Source organism: Callithrix jacchus, chromosome 5 (genome assembly GCF_049354715.1).
Source record: "Callithrix jacchus isolate 240 chromosome 5, calJac240_pri, whole genome shotgun sequence".
NCBI classification, from domain to species: Eukaryota; Metazoa; Chordata; class Mammalia; order Primates; family Cebidae; genus Callithrix; species Callithrix jacchus.
The window spans coordinates 23073096-23090416 of NC_133506.1; the positions used below are offsets into that span (position 1 = coordinate 23073096).

Sequence of the window (17321 nt, forward strand, 5' to 3'; positions counted from 1 at the left end):
AACACTCTGGTTACTGTGATTTCTCCGAACAATAAACTATTCTTTATATTTGACCAGGAGTCTTTGTCAGCATTCATGGAATTGTGGCTAACAAATTCAAGTAGGGTAAAATCTCAGAGTCTTCACAGTTCTTGACAGGAAGCAGAAAACCATGCTTCACACGACAAGAAAAGTCAGTAAGTGAAACTCAATCCACAAATGATGCAGAGGATAGAAGTAATATGAAAGGTTAAAAGTTGTTATAACTCTCTTCCACGTATTTATGAAGTTAAAATTAGGACTGACCGTGTTAATTTGAGACAAAGAAGTTATAAAAAGACCCAAATTGAATTTCAAGTGATTCAAAACACAGTGCCTGAAAAATTATACTTGATGAGAACAGTGGCAGATTAGCTGCTATAGAAGAAAAGATTAAAGAATTTGAAGATGTAGCAATAGAAGCTATCCAAATGAAAACACAGAATAAGTGACTGAGGGGAAAGAAGAGCATCCATGAGCTTTGAGACACCTTGAAGGGTGGTTCTAATTACAATATACATAGATGGGAATCTCTGAGGGTGGATGTGGGAGGAAGAGACAGAAAACATATTTGAAGTAAAAGTGGTTACAATGTTCCAATTTGATGAAATTATAAACCCACATAAGAAGTTCTATGACCCCAAAGCATAATAAACTTAGTGAAAATTACACCTAAGCACATCATAATCAATTTACCTGACACCAGCAAAAAAGAGAAAAATCACAAAAACAATCAGAGAAAAATCACAAGTTATAGACAGAGGACAAAGATAAAGGTAAATCAGGCCAGGTACAGTAGCTCACGCCTGTAATCCCAGCACATTGGGAGGCCAAGGTGGGTGGATCACTTGAAGTCAGGAGTTCTAAAGCAGCCTAGCCATCATGATGAAACCCCATCTCTACTAAAAATACAAAAATTAGCAAGCCATGGTAGTGGGCACCTATAACCCCAGCTACTCAGGAGGCTGAGTCAGGAGAATCACTTGAATCCAGGAGGCAGAGGTTGCAGTGAGCCAAGACAGCACCACTGTACTCCAGCCTGGGTGACAGAGCAAGATTTTATCAAAAAAGAAAAAAAAAAAGATAAATCAAAAGTCTCACTGGAAACTAGAAACTACAATGACATGCAAAAACATCATGAATCTCACAAATGTAATATTAAACTAGAGAAGGTAGAAAAGCACATACTGTTTATTATATAATCTCATTTATATCAAGTTCAAAAAGCAGGAAAAAAATAACATTTAGAAAGGCTTGTTTATGTGATAAGACAATAAAGAAGACCCAGGTACTGATCATTATGACAGTCAGGGTTTCGATGAAACTTTGATGGTTGGAGGGGACATACTCCCTGGGAGGGGGCCATGAGGGGGCTGCCTGGTTAGATGGTTATCATAAAATTATATAGTTTTTGTAGTTATTTATTTAATTGAGATCTCCATATTTTTGTGTGCTTTTCTATATGTATGTAGAAAAATTACATACATTTTATAAAATTGGCTAAAACAGGAAGAGAGGAAATGAGGAAGGCAATGAAGAAGGAAAGAAAGGAAACATCAATGGCAAAGACTGTAAAATTAGATTATGGCTGGAAGTAGGAAAAGTTGCCTATTAGGCTGACTCCATAAATACAGCTCAAAAATTGCAAATCCCACAGTGTTATGGATTCTGACAATATGTTACTTTTCAGAATATCTCTGACAAATTACACAACAATTGCAAACAGGATTAAATAATAATAAAATTAAATGAAGATGTCTTACTTTCTAAATTTCCCAAAGAGATCACATGAGAGTATACTCAGCAATGCAAGTAATAGCTAGCACTGTGACAAAAGCATAATGAATCAAATAAGATGACAGAGATATAAAAAAAAAATAGGACAGTAAATGTAATTAGGTTACTTTAATAAGTACAAAAAATACTCAGATTGACTTAAACTCAATAAAAATGTAAAGCTTTTAAAATACAAAGTTAGAAAAACATGCATTTGGGAACAAATATATATGTCACTTGGGAATAAATGAAAACATGAAAAACTACTTTAGAATCTGTTTGGTTAGAAGTCTAGCAAAAATATCTCCAGTGACAAAGAGTTGGTCGTTTGATATTGATAACAATTAAAATTTCTGATGAAATATAATAGTGATGGGTTTTTATGTGTCAGATGATATGGCACGATACAATACAAGTAAAAACCTGTTGAAAATGCAATGAGGAGTTCACAGATACAATATTATTAGTCAATGACAGAACAAATAGACTAAGAAGGACATGGAATGTTTGAAAAATGTGCTTAACAGTGTAGTCCTTTCTATAGAAATAGACAGGCTGATCAATGGAACAGACTCTAGAGTTTAGAAATAGACCCAAGTAGATCCGGGATTTCAGTACATATTCTTGCTGACATTTCAAAGACAGATGCCTCAATAAATGGCATTAAAACCACTAGTTGGCCATTTAGAAAAATAAACTGAATCCCAACTTCATTCCTTACACCAACATAAATTCCAGAAGGAGCAGAGATGAAACATAAAAATGAAACTATAAAAATACTAGAGTATAAGAACCAAAGGTTATTATTATTCAGCACTAAAAAGAAATGAACTCTCAAACCATGAAAAGACATGTAGGAAACTTAAATGCATATTACTAAGTGAAAGAAGCCAATATGCAATGGCTGCACACTGTATGAATCCAATTATATGACATTCTAGAAAGGCAAAACCATGGACACAATGAAAAGATTAGTGGTAGCCAGGAGTTGTAGGGTGGGGAGAGATGAATAGGAGGAGCACAGATGACTTTTAGGGCATTGAAAGTACTCTATATCATGCAATAATGTAGATACATGTTATTATACATTGCCCAAACCCATAAGATGTACAGTTCCATGAGTGAACCTTAATGTATGGACTTCAGTAGGAGTTACATGGAACATCTCTGTACCATCCTCTCAATTTTGCTGTAAACCTAAAACTTCTCTACAAAAATAGTCTTTTTTAAAAAACAACAAAGTAAAAAATATTACAGGTTGCTTTTTTAACTGTGAACACATACTTGCAGACACATGATGGTATGCTTATTTTATGAAACGCAGACATACACATATCTATAATGTATATGCATATGTCACTATAGTGCATAAAAGGAAAGTAACAAAATTGTAATAGATAAACGTTGACATAATAAAGGTCACAATGGAGTTAAAAATGAAAATTAGTGGGAAAAATATTCTCATCTAATGACAAAGAGCTAATTTTTTTATTTGAAAGAAAGTGTTCGTGAACCAATCAGAAAAAAACATAAAACAATCTAAGAGGAAAATGGGCAAGAAACTCCATTATAATTCACAAAAGAAGATATACAGTCATTATAAATATGAAGAGATGCCCTATCTCTTTATTATATAAAGAAATGCAAATAAAATAGTATCTTTTCTTTGTGAATCAGGTAAGACTAAGTGGAGTTGAAAATACACAAAATTAGTAGAAATAGGGTTTTCAAACATGCTCAAATAGTAGTAGGAAACTGAAACGCATAACCTCCTCATCAGCAATTTTGGGAAAACCTAATAAATGGTAGAATGTTCATACATTGATGGAAAAATTATGTCTCAGGGATTTTTCCTAAAGTAACACCCACCCAGAGTACGGAGATATTAATTCACTGAAATTTTCATTGCAATATTGTGTTTAATGGCAGAAGTAAAAAGTGTAAACACCTGAAAGCTCACCAATACTGTGGAATATTATCTATCTTTTAAAATAAGATTTCCAAAAAAATTATAATGACAGGGATGATGTTTAATAAAATATGAAATAAAAAAGCAGGACTCAAAGTATAAATATGTTTTGATCCGAGGATATATTTACATATATGTGCATATGTCTGCATCTATGTGTGTATACACACATACAAGAGAAATATAACAATTCACAATATTAAAACTGGCCATCCCTTAGTTATAAAATTATCCACAATTCTCAGTGCTTGTATGTATTTTTAGTGTATCCATAAGGAAATTGCATTTCTTTTATAACTACAAGGGAAAATATAATTTCAAAAATAACTTATAACAGGAAAGTAAGTTTTATTGACTCTAGGAGAAAACCAAGGATGTCTAGAAGATAATCGAATTCACTAATTTAGGCTTAACTTTTGCTCTTAATCTGGGAGTTTTAGACATGTTTATAAAAGTACAGTTTTGAATATTAGCAGCAATCAACTTTCAAGTTTAACAAAAAGAGACAATTTACATGATTTCTTCAATAGAAGCATCAAAGAAACAGTCTTTGTTCTTAAGAAAACTTGAACATCTAACAGTCTGCAAGCAATAAAATTATATTGTCGTTGCTATTGTTCAGAAACAGCCCATTTACAGAGTTTAGGTTTATCCTCTAGAAATGCTTAATTCTAGACCAAAGTCCCCAGACCAATTTTTATGCAAATTAATTAAAGCTAAAGCATTAGCTTGAGCCAAACTTCATTACCGAGGCTCCAAGAAACAATCATGTGATCTATTTCTAAAGAAATGTGAATGGATTTTTGGATTATCTGTTCTAATGGCCCCCTCCCATAAGTATGGCTGATTGAGTCCACTGTATGAAAAATATATACATAAACTGTGGAATTCTTTGTGTTCTTTTGTTTCCTCAGCCAGGAGGGATTAGGGCAGAGGACACTGGGGAGAATTCAACTAGTCCGAATGTGAAGAGAGGAACATAAAGCTTGCCCCCATGGGGCCAAGAAAGCAAGATGGAATGTGTAAGGTCTGCCTGCACTGAAGGGAAAGGCAGATGGGCTGGAAGCCCCAGGAGTAGGAAGTAGTCATTAACACACAGCAGGCCTGGGTGCTCAGGCATACCTTGTCTTTGTGCAATACACCAAAGCCTGCCCCATTTTCAAAGATGGGCACCTTGTTTTGTTTCTTTCTTCATTTTTAACTAACTTTATTTAAGAAAAATTAGAAAAAAAATACTTCTATTTCAAGAAAAGGTTGTCAAAATATATAAAACACACAGGTGAAACAGATCAGGAGTAGAGACAGGTTTAGAGGGCAAGGAAGAGAAATATTCCAAGAGAGATTTGAACTAGCACTTTATCCTCAAAGTGAAGGGTCAAGCCTGACAAGTCACTGAAATTCCCTGGTGTTTATCAGCATCCTTAGGTTATCACCTCAAGCAGGCCCACCGCCATTTCAGCAGTTCCCCAGGCTCTACTGAATGTCGACCTTTTCATTCTTGATTGAATCCTCTGAAAATTTATCAAGTGGAGCACTAGGATCGGGGACACACAGGGATACAGATTGGCCACTTCCCCTCTCTGGATGCTCTACTCTTTCCCTTCATGGTATAGGCAAAGCCAGATCACAAACATGGAGTCAAAGGTTCCTGCAAGGACCTGGTGCAATGATTAGGAGCAATGGTCAATTCCCTCTATCAACAGCGACAGAAAATGAAGCTCACTGAATAAACAGTGAAGGTTGCCTCTCACTATCATCTACTCAAGAAACAAACATCGATGTGACTGGAAACTTCATCTGAAGACACACCTGTGAACCTAGGAGATTATCTAGTTCCTCAGCCTTTTTTCTTTTCAATCGATGATGAAATTAGGTGCCAAAGAGGTTGTGATTTGCCTAAAACATCCAGTTATCTTTATTCCCATTCCAGGGTTCTCTGCAGCAAATATAGTGTATAGAGTATTTAATAGTGTAAGGAACTTTACCTTGCTGTAAAAGGATGCAAGAGAAAGTAAGTTATAGTCCTTAATGACTCTTTACAGACCTTGATGAGTACTAATATAGAAGTCCAATTAAATAGACATTCATTGATGACATCTTATTAAATAGGTGCTGGGAGGCCGGGTGCGGTGGCTCACACCTGTAATCCCAGCACTTTGGGAGGCCGAGGCAGGTGGATCACGAGGTCAAGAGATCGAGAGCATCCTGGTCAACATGGTGAAACCCCGTCTCTACTGAAAATAAAAAAAAAATAGCTGGGCACAGTGGCACGTGCCTGTAAACCCAGCTACTCAGGAGGCTGAGGCAGGAGAATTTCCTGAACCCAGGAGGCGGAGGTTGCAGTGAGCCTAGATCGCGCCATTGCACTCCAGCCTGGGTAACAAGCGTGAAACTCCATCTCAAAAAAAAAAAAAGGTGCTGGGAAGGAAAATATGAATAAAACAAAATCTATCTCTCAATCTGGTAAGAGAAACAAACACAGACACAACTACATCACAGTGTGATTAGGATAATAGATGAATGGGCAAAAGAACTCAACAAGCAAAGATATGAAAATGATTAATCCTGCCTAGTGATTCCAAGAATGCTATACAAAAAACTAAATTGCTGGTTTAGCTTTGAAAGATGAGGATAATCTTCCATATAGGAAAGGAAGAGAAAGGGTATTTTAGCCATTGGAAACACATGCCAAATAAGTACAAAGGCAAGAAATAAAGTAATACATTTAGAAAATGATTATGTTGGTATATATAGAGCACAGGGAAAGGTAGGTGATTTGGCCAAAAGACAAAAAAGAGAGACATAAAAAAGAAACAAGAATTGCTTAAAAATTCTATTTCTTAAGTGTTTCTACAGTGCAAATAGAGGCTGAGAAAAAGTAATTAAATTTGGTTAGACACGGGACTTACACACACATAGCTTTTAGCTAGAATTTTTTCTTCTAAACTATCACTAAGAGCATTTTCTCCATTTTTTAAATTGTTTTGTTATAATAAATTATATAATATGCAATTGTTATAAAATGCAGGTTAGCAAAATAAAAATACTATGAATTTAAATCACAACAACCATTGAAAGAGAATCAATGTTAACATCTGAGATACAGCCTTTGAGTTTTTGCCCCTGCTAATATAAATATGTATAAGGACACGTGTTATGTGTATGTTTAAAAAAGTGAAATTGCATTCTACCTTCTACAATCTTTTTAAACCTCATAATACGTCACTTAGTGGTCGCCTTTGGATTGAAGTTGCTTAGACTTCCTGTAATCCTTAGATTAGAAATTGATTGCTATTTTCTGTTTTCTGCATCTATCATCATTTCATGTTTCATTTTGCTCATTACCTTTGCTTTCTCGAGTTTGATATCTAAAACATTTATTTGTTTCTTAATGTCCACATCAATTTTCTATTTATTCAATCTTCTCATTTCCTTACCCACCAATTCTTATATTTCAGGTAAATACAAAGACACTTTCTATAGTTTTTGTTTTTCTGAATATATCTTTTACAAAAGTATTTTCTCTCAGCATAATTACATTATGTTTTAATTTTTAAGTACATTCTTTGTTTGAATAACGGGAAATAGCTCCCCAAGCAAGACATTGCCAGGAGATCAACTGAAGATATTGCCTTTACTTTCTGTAACAGAATCCTTCTCTCCATGCAGTCATTCTGTTGTCCAAGCTTATCTATAGCAAACCTGAAAGGCAAAACCTGTGGCCCTAGTTTTATCAGAAATGGGATTGAAGTGCTCCCATCCTATTTCTAGAGGCTGATTTTATAAACTTGATTTTAGAATTTTACATGAATGTCATGGTTTCATTTAGTTTACTGAGAGTATTTAAATGTCCTGGTTTCATTTAATTTACTGAGAGTATTTCAGCCTTCATTTTGTTGTCTAATATTGTCTTTATTCCCCACAGTTTCCCATAATCCAAAAATCTGCTCAAAGTGATTTTTTCCTCAAAAAGTAGAAATTCTGTTTTATATCTTAATAGAAAGAACGCTTTTTACATATAATGCTTGTGTTCTAGCAACTGTATGTTTTTTGAGGATAAGCACTGTATCTATCTTACTTAAGATCTACTCCCAGCACCAGATGTATTTACCACTGATGGCTTACAATACATTGTAGAATGAATAACCAGTAGTACAGTCATTATCATTCTATATAGTATCCAAAGGTGATAAGGGTGAAACTGGGTTGGGGTGAAAGATTTTAAATTGCTTTCTGCTACATATTTTGTGGCCCATAATAACATGACATAATCTAAAGAATAAAGGATGCAAATGGAATCCTTATACATTTCTGGCAGAAGTATGTATAAGGATTCTTTATGGAACAAATTCTTTAGAACAGTGTTTTGCAAAATCTCGTAAGGCTAGACATACATATTCCCTATTATATAACCTACTTATTCTCAGTCACTTGGTTTATACCCAAGTGATATGAGTCCATTAAAATATATCTGCCAAAAGAAACATTCAAAAATGTTTTTAGCAGTGTTATTCATAACAGCCTCAAACTGAAAACAACTCAACACTCATATGATATAGTATATTCAGACAGTAGAATGGTATATGTCAATGAAAAAGAATAAACAGTTGATACACACAGCAACTGGAATTAATTTCACAGACAACAGTTATAAAAAAATAAGATACAAAAGAACATATGCTGCATATTATATTTAAATGAACCTCAAAAACACACAACACTGTTACATAGTTGAGGAAGCCACTGGTATGAGAATTGTTTTTGATCTGGATGGTAATTACATAGGAAAATTCATGTGTATATATCTAAAGAGTCATAAAGATATATACTTAAGATTTGTACATTTTACTATATGCAAGTAGATCTCAATTTTAAGAGCTAAAATGCAAAATAAAGACATTTTCAAGCAAAACAAAACAAAGAGAGGGATTGTAGTCAGGTAGAGCTAGTTATGATTTTTGAAAGCAGAACTGAGATCACAACACTTACTTTCCAGGGCTAATGTGATGATTAGAGATAATACATGTGCAGTATCTAGGGACAGTCTGGCATTTTTTATGAGATCAATAATTTGCAGATTCACTTACATCTTCTAGGCCAGTGCTTCTCAAGCTTTAATTTGCATACAAATCACATGGACATATTGTTATACAATGCAGGCTCTGATCCTGTAGGTCTGTGATGAGGCCTGAAATTCTGCATTTTTGAAAAGCTCCCAGGTAATTCCAGTGTTGCTTGTCCATGGGCCATACTTTGAGTAGCAATGGGAAAGAATGAGGATGAATGGGGTTTTTCAGAAGTGGAACGGTCTTGGACAAGTTCAAATTTTAAAAGGCCTTTCTGCTGTCAAATCACGAACTAGAATAAAGGAGAAGAAAATGAAAGATCCAAGAGACAGATGATATATTCCGAAATGAGGAAAGAAGGCAGGAGACTGGAAAGTGGGAAAACAGAAATGTTCTGCAGAATCATAAAGATGGCATTTCATTGAACTTCAGGAGTGATGATAGAAAATCATCAAAAACAGCTTGAGGTTTTTATATTCAATGATCAAATAGATAAATATGCTTTAGTTTTAATTATTTTATTGGCTCCTTTTGATTAAAACTGAGCTCAGGGGGAGTGGATATTACACAAAAAACATGATTTTTCCCCCTGGGTCATGCTAACAGAGAATGAATCAAGGGCAAGTAGTAAAAATAATTGTATCAAAGAGGAAGCTGTAAGATGAGAGGTTATATGAGTCAGCTTTGCTGCAGTAACAAATAACCCCAAAAGTCACACTGGGGGCTCAAAAAAAAGGCTGGTTGTGTCTCTACTTGGCCCTGCTTGGCTGTGTTCTGCATGCTTTCCATTCAGGATCTAGATAAAGGAACACGCTCTATTAGCAGCAGGAGAGCCGCAGGCCACATAGGGTGGATCTTAAGGCTTCTGCTGGGTTGCAGTGCGCTTGATGCCTGTTGCAGTGCCATTTCCTAAACAAGTCACGTGAACAGGCCTGTGTCAATGAGACGGGAACATACAATTGTCCCACAAGGGCCGCTGCATGTCACACGGTCACAGACAGGGAAATACAATCCTCTTACAGGAAGAGGTAGAGAAAAGTCAAAAGCATAATGCTACCACAGGAATGGAATCAGGCAGAGTTCAAGCTCCTCTTAGTCTGCTTTGCACCTATATATAACCAACCCTAGCTCTAGAATATATTTTTTTAATTCCATAGTTAAATATCCTCAACACAGAATCTTTCATTAGCCCAAGGCAAAATGGACAGATTTCAATTTCCTTTCTTAATAAGCACTTAAATGTTTTAAATTCTACAGGGGTGGGTAGGAGAAGCCAAGGGGTGTGGAAGAAAAACCATTACTAGTTAATCAGCCTAGGAGTAATCAAGAGTTGGCTGAATTTTCTCCTGACCTTTGCTGTATTTAGTATGTGTCTGAAGAGAATGATTGAGCTGTTAAGCCCCCCAGTTACCATGTGCTCACATTACTCAAGTTTCTATGCTCTGTTGATAGAAAAACAAAAGTGTAAGTAGTGTTTTCATTTTCTAGGAATCCTCACTATGGGAAATATTAATATCTTAAAAGGAAATTAAATGTAGTTAACCCATATAGCCTGGAAATTATTGTAAAATTTGAAAATTTCCAGGTTGTGTCCTCCATCCATATCCTGTGCATTGATAAGCTAAAGAAGTATGCCAGTTTCAAGAAAAAAAAAAAAGATGTTTTGCCTAAATTATCAGGATATTTCTCAGAAAATAATTGATATATATCAGACGATTGGAAAAATGGTAACTTTACCCTCCACTTTCGTTCCCAAACTGTTCTCTGTCTCTCCATGCATGATTAAAGCATGGTTTCTGAAGGTCGGGAATAAAGCTGTGGTCATGCATATCACATTTCTTTTCTCTTTCAATCACTATTTTTAACAGGGCAAGAGAATGATTCAACGAAGAATGAAATAAAAATTGAAACAGAGTCCCAGAACTCATATATGGAAACGGAAGGTACTGAAACCCAAATATATTATCAGAGAATGAGATGAAACTGTGAACCATGACATCTATATATACTTGTGTATGTGAGCGGTATGCGTGTGTGTTTTAGACAGTGATTACTAGAGGACAGCAATAATGCTCAACTTGGTGAACCTACTGAAACTTGAAGGGGGAAAAAAGAACTCTATCCTTCTATGCCACAGTCACTGTATTCTCGCAACGATTCCAACTAAAACATCCCTGAGTGTCCTTCTGTCTCATTCTATTTAGAACTTTCATCAAACCAAGAAGATGCTGTGATTGTGGAGCAACCTGAAGTGATTCCACTAACAGATGACCAAGAAGAAAATGAAGGTGAAAAAGGTAGGACTGCTCTTCAGTTAACCCGTCAAGAATAGAGAGTTTATTTGGATTCCTGCCTAGAATTCAACCATCAAAGTTATCCTCATGCAATTATAGCTTGTAAAGGGGGAAAATGAACATTTCCTTTACCCCAAATCTGCTTTTGATAGTAGAATAAAATCTAGAAGTAGCAGAAGAAGACGCTTGGAACAAGTAGTTTTAGCAACTACTCGTAGCATAAGGATGTTTTTGTTATTCATTTAGATTCCGTTTAAATTTCTAAAATTATAGTATTGAGAAAGCCTGTAAGAAATCAAAATGATGGACTAGAGTGATAAAGTTCTCAGAAAATCTGAAGTGGCTTTAAAGCAAATAGACTGGCCTTTTTGTATTGATTTCATCTGTCTTCCTTCCTATAGTAGCAATTAAAGAAACAATTTGTGTAAAATATGCGTGTTATAGAAACCTCAATTGCAGGCTTTGTTTGCTAATATTAGGATGCAATAATATTGAATACTGTTTTTTAAAAAGAAGTGAGCATTATGATTTCTGAAAACTCAGGAGGAATGAACGTGCCGTAAATATTGAAGCAGCATTTGGGCCAAGAAACCAATGTATTGGAGGGAAGATAGATACTTTTGAAAAATATTTTCTTAAAAACTATTCTCAGAGTAACTTAGTGTTAACTGAAGAAAGAATTCGATTTTTAAATATAAAGCGATTTCTTAAAAGAAGCTCATAAAATAATCTTTGTTACAGTATCTCATAATTCATACTACTCTTAAAGAAATATGTATTTTCAAAGCTGTTGCAGAGTAATAACTTGACAGGCCTTGTTTATAGAACACGGTGATCAATTTTGTTTCCAAATTAAAATGCAACATGATCTCAATTGTAAAATCAGGTCAATAGCAACTACAGCTTCCAAATTATGAACTCTTCTTGGCAGGGGCATTGACACAGTTTACTTGCTAAACCATGTGAGCGATTTGGACACTTAAAATTTTGACTGCGTTTACAGCACAATATTTTTTCATGCCTATGCCTCTAATAACCTTTTCTTTATTGCAAAGTTCAGTTCAGACTCATGACTCCATGTTCCTGTCAAGTCGAATAAAGGGTATATTTGAAGTTATTTCATGTCTAACATTGATAACTGAGAATTGATATAACCCTTACTCAGAATCAGATACATGAGATTGCTCTCTTCAACTGCAGTTTTAAAATGTAAAATAGACAATGCTGTGCATGTTACCTTAATTTCTCTGTAGCAGAAACTGTTTGCTTTGTTCATTGTGCCTCAAGAAACACAAATGGTAAGGAGGACCATCAAACAGCCGTACGTTTTCCTCTTTTTGACCTGACCTATAAGCAAAAAGCTGGCATTCCGCACACATTGACATGTTTCCCTTCTCCCAGAGCCATCCCAAGCATTGAACACCACTCTGAGGCCTGAAGGATTAAATACCCTCATTTCCTCTCTTCCTTGTAAATATGTCAATCTTTTTCTGATAACGGTGAAACGGCATGTAGGAAAAAAGCAAGGTCAAGTTCTGCTACTTGCTTTGAGCAACTGTGAGGTTGAATTTCTTTGTTAAAATTTAATTTTTCACTGTACGATGACTACCAATGCTGGTAATCTTGAAATAACCACATTTTCCCTTCCCGTCTTCAGCATAGATATTCCACTTGGCCCTGCCTTGAATATTTCTGGGGTTTAAATTTGAAATAATTTTAAATGCATCCCCTTTGTCATCTTATACTTGGCATCAAAGTAAGAGTGAAAAGCTATTTTGTTCTGTACATGAAAAGTAGTCATAGGAAAAGGAGGTGATGCAGACTCCCGGCGCTCTGCAGTAGCTCTGCTCCACCACTGACAAGCTGGATGACCTTGGACAAGTTACTTAACCTGTCTCTTCAGGTTCATCTGAAAGATGACGATGGCAAAAGTACCTGTCACATACAGTTATGGTGAAAATTTAATGAGTAACATGTGCAAAGCAATTAAAACCACGTGTGACACATAGAATGCACTCCATATTTAGTATTTATCATAATTTGATAAATTGGTGACAAAGTCAAGAAAATCCACATGTGATTTCCCCAAGCCCATTCATTGTTCTTCTTAACTATTTTGAATCTGTAGAAAGTCACATATTCTACCTTATCCTTCAACAACAACTGGCTCTACCCACATGATTGGCAGCACCATTTCACGAAGGCCGTTTTGATATGGCTCTAAATGCTTTACATTGCTACATATTTTATTCTAAAGAGATTGAACAACTAATGGAAGGAAGCCAGGTGAAAGGCATTTCTCTCCATTCATAAACACTTCCTTGTTTGTCAGTATCTCAATCTTCTACTTGAGAAATAAATAAAACCATAATTTCTATTTTCTAAACAAGATACCACTGAGCTGTTGGTAGATCCACGAAAGAAACGTAGTAAATAAATTCAAAGCAGCAAATTCTTTTTACTTTCTTTTGATTTAGTTATAAACAGTCTTGTTTGAAAACGTTTTAGGACTATAGCTCCAGATTTTGTGTTCACAAAAGAGTCTCTTGATCCAAAGTTGTACATATGTATTAAGAATTATCTCTAAAAATCCAATGAGTATTTTATTGCATTTGTAAAGATATTCCTTATAGCTTCAGAAGTATTAGTTCTCTTTTATTGTAAGAATCCTTTTAAGGAGGCAGAAAGTGGTTCCTTTAAAAAAAAAAATTCCAGACCAGGAAAAATACATAATGTTTTTCTGTCTTTTTGTAGCATTTTATAAGATTAGAAAATGTAGATAATCTTCAGGATACATCTTCTATGGCTCCCAGGTGTATGGGCACAGATGTTGCAACATTAAGTTTTGAAGTTAGTTCTACTAAAATATGGATTTTGAAAAGAAGGAAAAATATTCAGCAGAAGTTCATGCTGATAAAATTACACAATAGCACAATGGACATGTCCCTGGGAGACCTGAAATACAAAAATTTCAACAGGCATAAAGTGAGGTTTCACATATGGCAGCTTTTCTGATATAGCCACATTGCCTCTTCCTAAATGAGCCCAGTTTTATGATTTCCCAGCAGGACCTGCAACACACATGAAATCCAGTAGAATAGCATCATTTAGGTTAATAACCAAATAGGAAAGTAGTATTATAGAAGATCTCCTCTGAAAAGGATCAAGTTTTAGTATAAAATATAAAACCAGCATTAAAACATCTTTCTTACATTTGTTATTGCTAGGTGAATTTAGAAAAATTTGGCATAAAAAACTTCTTACCTATATCAACATTGTGTTGCTATTATTTCACATTTTCATATGTTTTATTATGATATATGTTGGATTTTTTTCTCTAAATGTTACACGGAATGAATACCTTTGGTATCAGTAATTTTTTATATCAATTAATAAGTAAAGTATGGAATAGTAATCCTTTGTCTGTTTACCTAAGGTAGAGTAAAATGTTGACAGAGACCTAAAGTATATTATGGTTTAATATTTTCTTAGAAAAAGTGCATATGGACAGGCATGCAAGTAAAGAATAAAGTGTAAGCCAGGGACAGAGTAAAGTATCATGCCCGTGGGCTCATGTTTTGATCCAAGCATGGTCTGACCAGTATGACCTTGAGACAAAGTGTACAGGGAGCCATGGCTTCTAGCCCTGGCTGTGTGATTCCTGGCAATCCTTTAACTGTGTACATGTGTAAAATTAGATTATACAATTTTACAATTGTAAAATGTCAATTATACAATTATACAATTGTAATTGAACAATGCAATTACAAGGTTCACCACCACCTGGACACCTCTCACCCCTTCACTCCATGCAGTACCACAAACTAAAGGATGTGTGTAGGTTTAAGTGAATGTTAGGTTCAAAACTTGTAATACCAGCAACGTATTTCTCAGAATATATCCTCATGTTAAGCAATGCATGACTGTATACTGGTTATGAATTTTGGCTATATAAATATACACATGGATGCATAATATACACACAGATCCATAATATACACACATTCAGGAAAACTGAATATATCCATAAAAACCCACACAATTCAGGAGCCCTGAAAATTTCCAAACTGGCTAATACCATAGAGGACAATACCACCCATTCTTTCTTTCTGTCAGACAAAATTCATCTTCATTGATATGAACAAATCTCATTTTCATTACTACAAGTTTTCTACACGTTACCTTCTACCTCTACAGATGTGTAAAATAGTCTAGTGAATAGAAAGCTGGTCAAGGAAATACGCCTTCACAGAACCAGATAATCCCAGAGAGTCTGGAGGGCAACACCCAGCCTTCCACCACAGTGACACCCTCCTGGGTCTCTTTTATCTATTGTCAAGTCTTAGACAGCTTTTCTTGACGGTATTCTGAAGGCAAAGCTGCCCTTTTAACCTGTTTACCACCTCACTTATTTGTTATCGTTCACTATTTGATAGACAGTGATAAAATACCAAGGTAGTATCAGAGTAGGGCAGTAGCTTCAGAGTAGGGCAGTAGCTTCCAATTTCATCTGAGGTTGTAGTTTACTTGCTATTGTTTTATGGCAAGAACTGCTATTCTACTTTTTTTTTTTTTTGAGACGGAGTTTCGCTCTTGTTACCCAGGCTGGAGTGCAATGGCGCCATCTCGGCTCACCGCAACCTCCGCCCCCTGGGTTCAGGCAATTCTCCTGCCTCAGCCTCCTGGGTAGCTGGGATTACAGGCACATACCACCATGCCCAGCTAATTTTTTGTACTTTTAGTAGAGACGGGGTTTCACCATGTTGACCAGGATGGTCTCGATCTCTTGACCTCGTGATCCACCCACCTCGGCCTCCCAAAGTGCTGGGATTACAGGCTTCAGCCACCGTGCCTGGCCTCTAAATCGCTTTCAATCAAAGTCATCAATATTTGTTTTATGACACACTACTGTCCTCTGCCAGTATCTTTGATGGTTCATAACTTAAGAGAATTTATAAAAAATTTACAAACTCATTGGCTTTTAAGTCTCTTAAGTCTATCTTGCTTTCTTTTTTGCTTCTATTTAGGGACTGTTAAAACACTTCTGATTCACCAACTCCCTCTATATTTATTATTTTTTAATAGATTTTCTTGACATTCATTCTGCAAGTTTGAGTACTTTTGTTTTTGATGCTAATGCATATATGGGTATGATAAATTGTATCGTGTCCTGACCAACAAAAATTTTGTAACTCTTCACTATTTCAAAGATGTTAAGATGTGATAGCAGTGTACATTGTCTTACAAAATATAATATTTATTTCACAATAAAAACTACGCTGAGACTAGAAAATGAAAACTTGATTACAAGTGATATCATTGAGTAAAGTTGTTTTTTTTCTAACTCATAAATGTGACTAGCAGTGGGATCCTTCCTAGCACATCAATCCATTACCCTACTGCTCACTGTGTAACTAAGAAAGGTATAAATGCTTTTATTCACACATTCAACAAATGCTTTTAATGCACATGTAACATGAGCCAGAAACTATATAGACACTAGCACTAAAAACGAGGAAAACAGACAAAGCTGCTGCTGGGCTCATCTCCAGAATAGGGCTCAGGATAGAAGTGTCTTTTTTTTTTTTTTTTTTTAAAGAAACTTTTAAAGATTCCATATATAAATGAGATCACACAGTGTTTGTCTTATTTCACTCAGCATAATGCCCTCAAGTTTCATCCATGTTGTCACAAATGGCAGGATTTCCTTCGTTTTATGGCTGAGTAATATTCCATTAGACATATATATTCATTATATACATATTATGTATACAAATGTGAGGTGTGTGTGTGTGTTTGTGTGTCACATTTTTCTCTATTTGTTTATGCATCTATCGGCACTTAGGTTGTTTCTGTGACCTGGATATTATGAATAATGTTGCAATGAATGCGAGAGTGCAGATTTCAAGCTGCTGATTTCCCTTCCTTCAGATATGTAGCCAGAAGTGGGATGGCTGGAGCGTTTGGTAATTCTATTTTTAATTTTTTGAGGAACCTCCATACTATTTTCTATATGGCTATACTAAATGACATTCTTATTAACAGTGTACAAAGGTTCCCTTTTTTCCACACCCTCACCAACGCTCATTAGCTCTTCCTTGCCTTTTTGATAAAACTCTTCCTAACAAGTGTGAGGTCATATCTCATTGTGATTTTGATGCCCAATTTTCTGATGATTAGTGGTGTTCAGCACCTTAT

The 17321-nt window shown here is 35.4% G+C and overlaps 1 protein-coding gene and 1 long non-coding RNA gene across 10 annotated transcripts in view; one reads left to right on the top strand and one right to left on the bottom strand.

Moving 5' to 3' along the window:
• Positions 1-17321, top strand: part of MACROD2 (mono-ADP ribosylhydrolase 2) — a 2068485-nt gene that overhangs the window by 1996924 nt on the left and 54240 nt on the right. For all 9 annotated transcript variants that reach the window (XM_078371386.1, XM_078371387.1, XM_078371388.1 and 6 more), the window contains 2 exons: positions 10698-10772; positions 11034-11126. In XM_078371386.1, the coding sequence (XP_078227512.1) occupies positions 10698-10772; positions 11034-11126 (168 nt within the window). The remainder of the gene's footprint in view (positions 1-10697; positions 10773-11033; positions 11127-17321) is intronic.
• Positions 1-17321, bottom strand: part of LOC118153976 (uncharacterized) — a 209086-nt gene that overhangs the window by 123152 nt on the left and 68613 nt on the right. The gene's annotated exons all lie outside the window — the stretch shown is intronic.